Source organism: Pempheris klunzingeri, chromosome 21 (genome assembly GCF_042242105.1).
Source record: "Pempheris klunzingeri isolate RE-2024b chromosome 21, fPemKlu1.hap1, whole genome shotgun sequence".
NCBI classification, from domain to species: Eukaryota; Metazoa; Chordata; class Actinopteri; order Acropomatiformes; family Pempheridae; genus Pempheris; species Pempheris klunzingeri.
Window position 1 is genome coordinate 6,980,533 of NC_092032.1, and position 13,979 is coordinate 6,994,511.

The 13,979-nt window shown below is 42.9% G+C and overlaps 1 protein-coding gene across 1 annotated transcript in view; it reads right to left on the minus strand.

Annotated features, from left to right (window-relative positions):
* LOC139221098 (guanine nucleotide exchange factor VAV3) overlaps positions 1 to 13,979 on the minus strand; it is an 81,838-nt gene that overhangs the window by 8,192 nt on the left and 59,667 nt on the right. The window contains exons 18-25 of the mRNA XM_070853011.1: positions 12,178 to 12,200; positions 10,815 to 10,833; positions 8,552 to 8,682; positions 5,877 to 5,942; positions 5,144 to 5,178; positions 4,713 to 4,829; positions 2,465 to 2,552; positions 1,422 to 1,551 (exon numbers count right to left, since the gene is read on the minus strand). Coding sequence (XP_070709112.1) covers positions 1,422 to 1,551; positions 2,465 to 2,552; positions 4,713 to 4,829; positions 5,144 to 5,178; positions 5,877 to 5,942; positions 8,552 to 8,682; positions 10,815 to 10,833; positions 12,178 to 12,200 — 609 coding nt within the window. The remainder of the gene's footprint in view (positions 1 to 1,421; positions 1,552 to 2,464; positions 2,553 to 4,712; positions 4,830 to 5,143; positions 5,179 to 5,876; positions 5,943 to 8,551; positions 8,683 to 10,814; positions 10,834 to 12,177; positions 12,201 to 13,979) is intronic.

Here is a 13,979-nt window from a genome sequence, read left to right on the forward strand (position 1 = left end):
AAATATACTGCATATGTTACAAAGTTACTCTTCTGCTTTTGCATCATCCAAGTCAAATCTTATGTAAAAAGTAACTATTAATGGGTGATATTATCATCTGAATTCCTTGTGACATCCATTAGGTAGATGAGACTAAAACTCTTGACTTTGGTTGACTCATTGAAGGTGCTGGTGGATTCTCTCTCTCTCTCTCTCTCTCTCTCTCTCTCTCTCTCTCTTTCTCTCTCTTTCTCTCTCTCTCTCTGCTGAAACTCAAATAGATTTGATCTTCAGTAAACGTCCACAGAGTGTTATCAAATCTAATAACATGCTTATGGATTCTCCAACAACCGTCTGACAGCTCACTCAAAAACAATTAACGTCAGAGGAGACTGGAGGAGTCTGTTCTTAACAACAAATGGCTACCTAGCTGCTTTAAGATGCTCTCAAGTGAATTAAAACCGCGTGTGGGAGAGTTGGGAGGGATGATGGATTAAAAAAAAAAAAAAAAAAAAAAAAAGCAGAACAGGCGGCTACAGGAGTGGTGAGAGCGGCAGCATGATGCGGGAAGCAAAAACTATTAACAATGAAAGGAGCATAAATGATGAGCAGAGTGTTGGATCACACAGACTGCTGTACTGCGTCCACTGATGCTGATTAGCTGACAGCATGTATGACTGTCAAATGTCTAAGGTTTACAATGTCATGGCTAGAGCTCAGACCATTAGTTGCTTAATTAGATTAGTCAATCAACATTCACTTTTTCAAGCAAAAATGGCACTTGCTGGTTCCAGCTTCCTAAATGTCATGATTTCCTGCTTTCCTTTCTTTCATATGTTACTAAACTAAAAATCTTTTCTGTTTTTTTCACTATTGGCCACACAAATAGACGTCAACTTTGGATTCTGGGAAATTGTGATGGGCAGTTTTCTGAATTTTCTGAGATTTTAAAGACAAAATTGCAATCAACAGATTGCTTGATGATGAAAAGAACTATTCGTTGCAGCCTTAGCCATGATACCAGAAACCTAAGGGCAGCCTCTGAATGTTAACATCATGCTGTTTGCTTGCTAGGATGAAAACCAAAACATTGCTCCACAGCGCTACATGAGGTCAAAACCTCCACAGGCTGCCTTTAATGACAGCAGATCTAAACTAGAGATCCAACCCTAATCGGAGGTGTGTTTCAAAACCCAAATGAGATCACAGTCACCTTTGAATAATATAAAATTTCATCCACAGCCGCTCTGTTAGTTATCAAAATAAAAATCTGCAGTTGTAGCACTTTATTTTGAAAGAACATATTTTTGAGGAAATTTTATTTTAGAGAAACTTCCTTCCTTCCTTTTGTCGTTTTTACATTGCTACCATTACTGCATTCAAGTGTTTGGTGTCTTGGGCTGGATTGTTTCTGTTCTTAGTGACTCTTCAGGTCTACTCACTGTTGCTGCCCGACCGGTTGTGGCGGTGCATGGCAGCGTTCTCCGATTCCCGGTAAGGAAACTGCAGCGTGGTGTCCAGACTCCTGAAACCTTCTCTCAGGGAATGGTGTTTGTAGTACTCAATCAGCTCCTGAAACACACACACACACACACACACACACACACACACACACACACGTAGAAGAATAAATAAGCAACATAATAGATATGCAGTCATTTGCATTTGTGTTTACTGCACGTCACATTTCTCTTGAAGATCAGTTTGTGAAACGATGTGAAGAAACCCATTCACGGACGTGTTTTTCAGCTCTCGTGACAGTTGTATTCATGAAACATCTGACATTTACATTTCTGTCGGATCAGGAAGAGTCTGCTGGAAGACTGAATCTTATCATTAGCACAGTTTCTGCTTTTAACCTGCTGTCGATAGTAAATAGATGAAAACAGAGGTAATAGCACTGCGTTTAAAAAAAGCATGTGCTGCATTATAATGTGTCGTGAAAGCTGACTAGAAGTTTGTCAATATTAATTTATTATTACTATTTTGATCAGGTTTTCCATATATATATACACACACACACACACACACACACACACACACACACACACACACACACACACACACACACACACACACACACACACACACACACACACACACACACACACACACACACACACACACACACACACACACACACACACACACACACCTTGGGGAAATTGTATGCCATTATAACACCATTTTGACATATACCAATATTCAAATATTACACTAAAAACCCTGTTTTTAGCTAATCTGAGAGAGAAAATACAGTCCTGGCATAAATAAAACTGGTGAACCTTTCCAATATGCACTGCGCTTATCTCTAATGCTGAAGCCCCCAGGCCAGTATAAACACGTCTCTAATCATGGCTATTTTTGTGCACACTGCTAAAATAAAATTCAGGTTTTGACACTTCATTAAGCGAACACAATGATTTATTTATGAATTGCAGTAGTGGAATTTTAAAAAAAAATAAAAGAGGCTGGAAAGACTCACTAATATGCTCCTGAACTTCTTGTTCTCTGCGATGTGGAAGCAGCCCTCCTTGGTCAGGATCTTTATGTGTTTCACGTCGTTGTTGTACCTGTGGGCCATTGAATAAGTTATGAGTGTAATTTCCCTCTCTGATCACAGTCATCGATCGGTGGCCGGCCCCTGGCCCCTGCAGAGAGCGCCACCGTCGCTGTAATGCATAGTGTCCCAAAGGTTCGGGACGTGTGACTGATGGGTGGTTAGGAGCAAATGTGTGGATGTGTGTAGCTGCCCCCACCCCCCACCCCCACCCTCTCCCACATAGGCTAAGTAGCCTTTGCATTAACGGGGGGCTGATGGGCCTCTGAGACTGGAGGAGTAAAATCTGCGGTCAGGGTGTTCAGAAATGTCTGTCAATCACTCATGTCAGTGATTATTGAGTGACAAAGGGCCGATCTTCTTGTCCCTGTCCAGCTTTAAGTCACAGTTTTAGTGTAATTATTCTGATAACTTACATTCAGCCCTTCATCTCAGTGTCCCTGCTGTGCGGGGCCTGCTTTGATACTGCCACTAGGGGGCACCAAAGTTGTAGATTTTCAAATTCTACACAAAGTGGCTTTAGTCTATAACACATGACTAACTGTTTTGAGTTTGAGTCTTCACAACAAAACTGTGGAAAACAGTGACCTGATCCAGACAGGGACCTGAGGACAATTAGACCCAGAGTGCGATCGATCGGCGGCATGATTCACCGCTTATCATCAAGCAGCAATGTTTGAGAAGAGCAGCAAAATACTTCTTTCGCTTAAACGTTCCCATTTTGCCTCTTCGGACTCTATGCAGCCCAGTTAGAACTAATATAGTTTGGACTGAATGAGTCATCAAGACATTTCAATTTTAAAAACAAAAAAAAATAATAATAATAATAATAATAATAGTTAAAACCTTAATATAAATAGATAGGCATGTTCAGGTCCTTGGTTAGCTTAGCTTAGTAAAATGACTAAAAGGAGACACCAGCATGACTCTGTCCAAAGCCAACAATAAACCCACCAGCACTTTTAAAGCTCAGTAATTAACAAGCTCCATCTTGTTTCTTTAAACTATTCATGAACAGAAGTGCACAACTTGTTGTTTTTAGGGGGTTTTCTCCCATGAAACCACAAACTGTCATTGTAACACTTGTTTTTACCCTCGGGCAGAGCCAGGCTAGCTGTTTCCTAATGTTTCAATGCTTCATGCTAAGCTAAGCTAAGGGTACGGCCATGAGAGAGGTGTCAGTCTACTAGTGTCACTCACAAATGAGCGGATTTCCCAAAACACTGAACAGACTATAGCTAATAAAAGTTGTCAATCTAAAACTAGCTGTGAACGTTGAAAACAATCCGCTGTGTGGCCACAATTATGCAGGAAACTTTTACTTTTGGGGAAAACAAGAAGTAAAAAATGCAAAAGCTTTATTCGTACAGAACTCTCTTGGTTGTTTGGACACAACCATCAAAAATCTTTTTCCAGCTCTACTCTGAGAAACAGGGAATGAAGGAGGGAAGGTTTCCATCTGTGACTAACAGTTTGCATGCCGTTCCCACAATGTAGGCTTCTCTTTCTATCCTGAGGGAGGTTTTAATAACCTTGAACAGTCTCACAGTGGTTCTCCGCTCTGTTCAGAGCACCACTGTCTGTGTGCACACAAGCAATTAAGACTTGAGCGCAGGAGGAACCTGAAGGCACTGAAAGCGGCCCATTCTGTTCAGAAGAAAGGGATGCTAAACAGTTCAATGACGTTTAAAGGGAGATTTCTGTTGCTCACACAGAAGCGTGCTGGCTCCTTGTGGAGGAAAGCGTTCCAGCTCAGGGACAAGATACGACCGGTGTCTTTTTACTGCCTGCATTTCCACTGGCGTCATTTGGCTTATGCCTAGAGATAAGTTGCGAACAGCAGTAAGTTAACTGTGGTTAACCACAGTCTCAGTCCCAGAGGAAAAGCACATCATCCTGCAATGGAACTATAAATCGTTCTGTCAAATTGTGTGCTACAGCCCGGAGCTACATGTGGTCAATACTGTGGTTTGGCTGGAGGCATCTGATGAATCTAGCAGACAGAGTAGCTGCAGACAGACAGAAAAACTGTCATAGAGAAACCAAAAAATCTGATGGTTGTTGATAGCTTGACCTAAGACAAGCAATTGAAATCAATCAAATCCAAGAATGCAGTTCAGGTGTGGTGATACTGACGCTGTATATGAGGGAGGATCTTTCACATCAGACTCACTTTATACTGATGGCGTACTCTGTGCACTCTCTGCTGCGATGGCGGACCAGGTAGGTGCTGTTGACCCTGTTGATGAGCTCTGCCTCTGCCTGGAGCCTCTCCATGGGCCCTGCAAACCTACAACACAACGCACATCAGCACCCACCCTAACATCCGTCACGGCCGTTATACCTGAAACCAATGACCCCTTTGTATCAACCTTCTGCAATCGATGTGCCAGCTGATGTGTTGCAGGTAAACTCGTACTCTGTCTGCACCAAATGTATCTCTCATCAACCGGGAGCTGCTTCGTGTGATCTGATCTTCAGCACATACTGGATGGATTTACTGTTGTGTTTGTTGTAACCAATAAAATCCCCCCCAAAAAATATAAAGACTTTAATCTTCTTTGCTTAATAATTCAGACTGGGACTGATGTTTTGTGAACATACCAAGGTTGAGAGGAGTAATCGACGGGCTTCGGGACCTGGAGCAAAGAGCAAAGGTGGACATGTGTTGTTGTTATTTCCATGAAGCTTTCGGTCACCCAACCTCAATACAACACTACGGTAAAATCCTGCACTGGGTGCCAGTTCCACAGTACTGTTTTCAAGCTGATGTTTTGCTCTTCTATAAAGCAGGTGCTTTTAGTCTGCACACCCCCAATAAAACAGCTTAATGCTCCTCTTATCTTTACAACAGTGTAGACATGGTGATAACGGCTTGTTATCTACAGGGCAGCTCATATTCCTGAAGCACTTGGACAGAGTGTGAACTTCATTTTATCAAATGGAACACGACAACCCAGTGGTGGGGAGATTTAGAAAACGGAGGACAAAAACAAGCAACTGATACACAGTCATGTCAGTGAAGAAAGCACACACCATCTCTCCTCCCTCCCTGCTTTCCAGTTTAGCTTGCACAATATAAAGTATCGCTTGTTCCTTGTAAGATACAGTTGTGTTCTTTGCTTCTTATTGGTAAAGTGAATTAGACAGTAAACCACCTTTATCGAAGTTCCTTGTGCTTGAAATGTAAAAATCCATTCTCACCGCCAGCGTACCTCCCTCAGAAATCCCCACCCATCGTCCCATCGCTCAACTTCCAGTTAAACACACGTAACCGAATACGAGGCGCTACAACTGGCCCTAACGCCGCGAAGGATGAGAAGGAAATGCTGCTTACACATGGGCAAGGCTTCACAGCGTCGCTTGGAAAGAAGCCAACCTCCTTCGTCGACAGGATTTTGCCCTGAAACCACAGAGAGATAATTGCATTATGTACATCTGGCTGACTCTGTCTCCATAATTCAGGAACAATTAGCTTGCAACACAAAGCACTGTAAATTTACAGCCGCAGTTAACTATTGTTGAAATTATGGCTGGCAGGAAGAGGGAAAGAGGACGAGTTCCTTATTCCTCCCATGGTGACGGCTCTTTCAGCTTGGCGCCTTGATTTATCAGCGCTGGGGAGACTCGCTCCGTATAAATAGGGGTTTTCTGGAGGCCATAGTGGGCTTCTCTTCTTCTGACAAACTCAGATGATGCTGGGTTTTTTTTTTTTCTTCTGTGCACTGACTAAATATTTGATTCATGCTGGACAGTAATTCAGTTATGCATGCCATGTCTGAGGAGAAACTGAGGTTGAAAAATGATTCAGTTTAAGAGGTTTGTGCATTTTTACAGCCACATGCAGAGATGACTTGGTTGCAAAAGCTTTAATCTCCATATTAAGTTATTGTTGTCTGTAGGTAATTAATGTCTTGTGGGGTAAATAAAAAAATAATAATTAAAGCACTACATTGTGTGGAAGGCTAATCTAAAGTAGTTTGTCGTTTTACTGCTGTTGCAGTCCTTAATCGAGCGGGAGCAAATACGCAGACTCTGCATGCAGTGTTTGTCTTTATGCTCAGAACACATTTGCTGTTGCTAATTTACCACTGTCACATCTTAGCTTTATATGGTCTAAATCCATAATCACTGTTCCTGCACAATATTTGATGTCTGCCATTTTATGTGTCTGAATTCTAATGCATTGCAAAACTACCCTTTTCGCGAGGGGTTTAAATAAGCATTAAGTGAAATGCTTATTTTTTTGTTTTTATCTCTTGTCTTGCCCAAGAGTCCAATTCTGCAAATCCCAGGCCCACACCTGCAAAGCTCTGCCGTTACCTGCATCTTACTGTAGCGGACTCTAAATCAATTCACATGTTTTGGTTCAACAACTGGTCCTGTCAAATGAGTGTATTAGGGGAGCTAGATACAGAGGACCAGTCAGCCTTGCTTTCACTTTGTCCCATTATCATCTATTCTATTATGACTTAAAGGCTTGAAAACTTTTTTGGTTTCTGCATTTGCCAATCGATTTCCATTGAAGCAATTAGGCACCACCTTTGAGCGCAGTGTCTGGTTGTTAGAGTTCATCCATGGTCACCACAAGCAACCAGACACATTCGACCTGTCCCTACCAGGTAGGGGTCGTGTGTTGGCAAATCTTTTATTCTATATCTTTTATTAGATTGTTCTGAGATTTAAGGACTGTTAGAGAACCTCGTCCGAACTGGGTCAGGCTTTATCCTTTTGTATGTGGACTGTAGCCAATTGGACTTTGAAGACATGAATGCAAATTGATTTTTTTTCACTTAACTGTATAGATTGCAGAGCTGTAACCACCAGCTGCAGCACCGATGGGCTACACATGAGCGGCCTGTTTACCATGAGACTGTTTTAATTCTAGGGATTCGAAGGGTTAATTTGGGGGTCCGTCCATATTTTGTACTATAGAAACCAGTTGTATAATGAAAGAGGGGTTTGACACAGCTGTAATCTCAGAGGCACATGTAGCAAACCACCAGCTAAGCCCATTCTGATGGTTTTGTGGTCATCACCTATTGGAGCTACCTCGGGACATTTTATCAGTCCTTATGGAAAGCGTTGTTTTGTGCCGCATCCCTGCTAAGGCTGTGATAATCATTACAGCTGCTAGCATTGACAGAGTAAACAGATGGTGGCTGTTGAATGAAATGAAATTACAGTGATCGATTCGATTTGTCACGCACCCCCAGAACAGAAATGATTACGATCCGCTGGCTACAAAGGGTCTGGATATTGAATGTTTGCTGACTGTGGGGCTGCAGTTGCCTCCGGTTAAGCTTTTTACACACAGTTAATTGAATTCTTTATCTATTTTATCTGTTTTGTTTTAAGTTTTGTGAGATTTGTTGGTTTCCTCATTACATGTCTGATTATAACATCATAGCGCAGGAGTTCGTATCAATAAAACGCATTTGTCAGGTAAAACCTCATTAGAATTATTATGATGACTTTGATTCAGCCTCTCTTAAACACACACACATACACAAACACACACACACACACGGATGCACAATTCATGTCCAGAAAATATATCTTTCTTATCTTTCCTCTCATGTTGTCAGGCAGCAGTAATTGCTTGCACACACTGGAAATGTTTGTTTGTTTGTCTGACTTCCTTATAAGACGCGTATTATGTTTCTAAAAACTTTATTTTCACCTGCAGCTTGTTAGCAGGAGCTGTTTGACCACAAATACAGCTGGTATAAAATGCCCTGCTGGCAATGTGATGTCTGCATTAACATATCCTTAACTGATGAGGAAGTTCATACCTGGGGCATTAGTGCAAAATCCATCTAATAAAAAGTGGGCCGTGCTGACTAAACGCTACACCATTGTAACCCTATTACAGAATATGAGGTCAGGATAAAGGTTAGATGGGACTGACACTGGGGGAAATGAGAGATTTAAATACAGTAGGTCCATTTTGTTTTTTGTTTTTTTTAAGCATTGTGAAATATGTGATTAAGAGACAGCGTGAGCTCTGACCTGCCACCAGGGGCTGAGAAGGTCGGCGCAGATTAATTCGATGATGTCACCAGTCTGGATGCTGAGTGCCGGACCAGACGTGGGGCACGGCACACCGAAGTAGTTCCTGATTACCAGCATTTTGGGCAGACCTGCAAGAGGGGTGCGGTTAGTTCCTGTTTGCAAAAGCGCTTCAGACAGATTTGGTACAATTTAAAGACAATAGGAGCCACAGTGGAGTCTGAACTCATTAGTATTATGTTGCTGAAACAAATGACAAATGTCAATATTCGCTTTACATAAAACATTGTTTAACAAAGTGAGTAAGGGGCGATACAGTCCATGCGTTTGAAATTGAATACATTTAGCTGAACTGAATGCCTCTATTAACTGTAATCAACCCATTAACCTTGAGCAGGCTTGAGCAGTTGTTAAGACAGCAGAGAATAAATATAAAAGAAGTCTTAATCCATGTCTTCAGCTTGCTTCTTTCAGCCAGGAATGCCTGGCTCCATATGAGACCATCTATATGTGAGCGAGTGCATGCGCCTATTGTACGACCTCTGTTCTAAAAGGGCGTGCTTGACATTCTAAAAGGTGCGTCTTTGTGCCATTTAACTATTCATGGCCCCATTATAGGTGGTAATGAGCGGGAGTATACATGTGTACGCACACGCCAACACGCCCCTTGTCACCACTGTGCTGCCCTTGCAAGTCATTTAGACCCGTTATCGCATTACAGATAAGCAACAGTGGTGGTTGTCAGGCTGCAAGATGAACAATAAGTGTTAAGTGTGTTTCAACGTTTATTCCTGGATGGTGTGTTCTGGCATGCAGGGGGAATTTCTAAGGAAACTTCAATCAAAGTCAACCATTTTTTCCATCATTGCGATTTGATGAAAAGGAGTATTTAGGAAAATCCCCTTGATGTTTTTCTGTATACTATGTTTGTTAACGATGCTTGTGCTTAGCTTCATTCAAGCAAATAGTATGCATCCCTTTTCCAATACAATTACCAGTGCAAGGACTAAATAAAGCATGCTGCATCCAGGTATAATATCCTGTAGTAGTAGTAGTAGTAAAGGCTTCCACTGGCACTAAAAGAAGTACATTTTAATTAACCTGAATTTGTTTATTGGAATGACCTCAGTCAGCACTATTTGATTTGCATTTTGTATCCCATTATTGACAAAGTAATCACTGAAATTCAATTATAATATGTCTGTTTTGAAGCACCCACCCATGCCAAACAAATCCCAAGTGCGTAACTCGCATGCCCGACGCACTAAAATGAAATGTGCATATCTCTCTCTGCATTGTGTGGCGATAGTGTTGTGCAGGAATACAATAAAAAGAAATTCAAGTGAGAGCATGAAGAGAAGGGTAAAGCTTAAGGCAAATAATAAAGAAGTCAACAACATTGTATTGAAAGCTAATGCATCTATATCTGCCCTGCCTTTATTTCAGGGTCTGTTCCAGCGCTGTAGCACTGAGGCTGGCAGCCTGACATGTGCTAGCTTGCCTGAATAGGACTTCTAAAGACATAGGGCCATGGAGAATTGAGTCTTGGGGGCATGAATTGCATTCCTATCCACACAAGGACAAGCCAAGTGTTAGCGCACCTTTGAAAACAGACAAAGGGAGCAGCATCGACATATTATGAAACGCCAAGGGCTGGGGCAATCAAATGCCTATTGATTTTAATGCGTCTTCAGTCAGAAATGATTTTCTGCAGCATAATGGATGGAGGGTGGAAAAATGAGTGTTGAGGCCAGGTTTATGAGAGATTAAAGGCCCTCAATGTAGTGTGGGGGCGCACACACACACACACACACACACACACACACACGCACACGCACAATTCAAAGGATGCTGTATGTTATTCATATTCTATTGGAGCATTGAGAGACAGACAGCCACAGAACGAGCGAAGAAATACATCGGCTACATTTACTGTAAACACCCTATAATGCGATATTTCATGCACTCCCAAGTTTCATTCAACTTAATCTATGACTATTAACGGCACATGTAAACAGTTTGAGTAGCAATAGCTACCAAGTACACCTGCCTCTCTTGAGCTGAGCCAGGTTACCTGCGATACCAGCAAAATAATGACGGCACCGTTGCCAGCTGCAATTCATGCAAGCCTCACAAACCAGACAGATACCTGATTATGGGATCACGATTATAAGATAGTTGTGTTAAGTGAGAATAAACCAATAAATACATTGGCCAGTCAATGTTTTTGCCAGGAAAGGGGGGGGGGGGGGGGATTTCTTACCTGGATCTCGATCTTTGCCCTGAAAAAAAAAAAACACACACCGAAGAAGTTATACACTGAAACAGAAACATTAATGCACACACAAACACATGCACATTTAGACAGGAGTGTTTTTCTTTTCTCCACTTCTATCATCAATCTCTCCATCAGCAGCAGACACAGATCACTGCCATGGCGACAGTGTAACCAACATAGCAGTCTTCTACCTTCCATCCATCCATTGTCTATACCGCTTATCCTTAAGGGTCTGGGTGCATGTCTTTGGACCTGGAGAGAACCACGGGGAGAACGTGCGAACTCCACACATCCACTGCCGGCCAGTGCATTCGAACTTTCGAGTCAGAATCGGTTATTAGCTACACTCTTGATGCAGTGAGGTGAAAACATACAGACACGCAGCCAAATGCTACGAACATACCCCCCCCTACTGCTGCACGCTCAGAATTAATATTTTAACCCAGCCAGCTATCTCCCCTATACAGACCACATGCAGCGGGCCTGGCATGGACCACACTACATAACATATTAAAAACCCATATCGCATTGCACTGGCGCCACAGGCAAACTGCTACGTGTCCTGCTGCAGCAAACATATTTCCAAGTTACAGAGACAAGTTATAGTGATGTTATCTTTAGGGAAAAATACAGATATTTGTGAAGATACTGACCATTTCGAATATGCAAAACTAATACTGATAAATTAAAGGATTTCGTGTTTCTCTGTGTGTTTCTACAGTATTTCTGTTTTGCTATTACAAGCAACAATACAAAACACTGTATTCATGCGTACTTCTTGTGCACTACATGAGAGCAGTTGGTGGACAAGTTTCTGCCATTTTAACAAAGTTTGGATTTTGCATTTCCAATCTGTATTTAGCATATTTTGTGCAGAGAAAGCACGTCTCATTAGTTACTCTGCAGCACCTGACACATGAAATCAACTTAGGGCACTAGAGACTGTAAATTTCACTCCAGTTCTGTGTTTTTGCTGCTGGAAATCTTACCTTCATAGCGCAGTTTTAGCCACAGTTATTGGCACAGTGCCACTACTTAAGTGAATAGTTGTAAGCTCAGTCTAATTTCCTCATACGCTTGAGCTTAACAGCAGTGAAGCACAAAGACATTTCGAGAGACAGCAGACACAACTCAGGGTAAAATCTGCAAAAACATTCTCGTTTCTGGCGTCAGGTAGGCTGCTGCAAGTTAAGTCAATTGGAGTCTCCTTGGCAAATAGCTGCAGGAGAGAGCAGTCTTCAAAGTGCAGCAAAGCTTTGGAGAGGAGGTGAACAGCAGACACAGACAGACAGTATACACATCCACATGGACACACACACACACACACACATGCATAGCAGCAGCTCACCTGAGTTCTGACGGAGCCAGGATCTGAAAGAAGTTTGAGAACAGGCATAGTGAGTGACGGGTTAGCGGGTGCACGCAAACACTTGCACACACTCGTCGGAACAAGGCAACACTCCCTCATTAGTGGAGAAGGCGGACGCTCGTGTCTGACCGTGGTTCGCTTTGTTTTGCTGTGCTGCCACTACCTGACAGCCGGGATAGAGGAGGTAACGAGGAAGGGGGTGGGGGGTGGGGAGGAAGGTGTTTGGGGGGGGGTAGACCTGAGGTTTTTGCTCCGCCAGTTTCTTTCATTGGCTCCCTGAGGGACGGGTTACACCTCCTAGACACACACGGATACATACCTTTGCACACACAAACCCATACTCCTGTACCTGTACAAACAAAAACACACACGCATACCTGCACACTCACACACATGCTAGCTGGCAGAAAGCCATGAATATATGCTGTACCTACAGTACCTGCACACACACTAACACACACACTTCTCTCAGCAGGCCTGTTGTTCTTCAAGTGAACTTTGACCTGTTACGCAAACACTTGGCAAGGGAGCTGATAACTGAGACAAATGGAGGTAAACAATGGCTTATCTCTGATACACACACACACACACACACACACACACACACACACACACTCACGTACATAACCCTATAGTGCGATGCTGTGATTGCGCATTTGTGCAGCCCTGCTAGTGTATTGACAAAGTCTGTTCGTGCAAGAACTGTGGTGGCTCTCTGAGCGTTCGAGGGAAAGTTCAATGCTTGAGGTCCAGTGGGCATCAGCAGAAAGATTAGCTTCTATTTTTAGGAATATCTGAAGTTTCAGACTTCTTAAAATACTTTTCCTTTAGTGTACTACTTCAGTACTGGTCCCCACCTCCTGCACATCTTCCTGTCTCAGCAGAGGGTAAATACTGTGCGAAGTAATGAGATTGGGAATTCAAAGCGACATCCCAGCCTTCACCAGCCTCCTCTAACACCCCCCCACCCCCCCACAACCCCACCGCTGGTGTCGCCCAAATCTACTCAGGTACACTCTGCGCCCAGGTGGGCATGGCAGTGGCGTTATTGCCTCTGTGACCTGATAGCAACATGACAGATGCCAGGTCCAACAGAAGCTGGCAGCTTGCCACGGGGAATGCAAACACACACATGCAACTGCGGCACACAGTGTCACGGGTACAGTGTGTGCAGGTTGGAACAGTAAAACTTTTCACGCTTGTTTGGTGCTCAGTTTTTTTGTGCTACGAGAACATAAACATGCACTTTCAAGACCTAAAAGAACTTCCACAAACAAAAAGTGCGAATTTACTTTTTTCCCCTCTCTCTCAGACACATGCAGACGACATGCTAAGCTGGTTTCTGAAGGCCTTTTTTTTCATTCCTCGTGTCTGAAGTTTTCCCTCCATTTCTTTCAGAGCTGTCAGCGCTCCTGCACAGGGAGCTGAGTGACAGAAACACAACAGGGGCAGGATGAAAAAGTCAGGAGTTTCTTAAAACTCCTCAGTAAAACTACTATTAAGCTTTGGGGATCTGCACAATGACACAGAGTGACATTGCCTTTACGGTGCTCAGAAGTGTCACAGCCACCCGGGGGAAGCGGGGGAGCTTTTATCTGAATAACCGTGATACTGATCGAATACATGGATGACCTTGGTTAGTGGAAACAAGGGCACGTTTCCACTTGGTGCAATCCTTTTCAGAATGTCACTGTGCGGCTTTTAAGTCACAGTGCGACAAATCTCCCTCATACCCATAATTAGTCACATGAGATACTCATACGTCAGGTTCTCTGCACCAT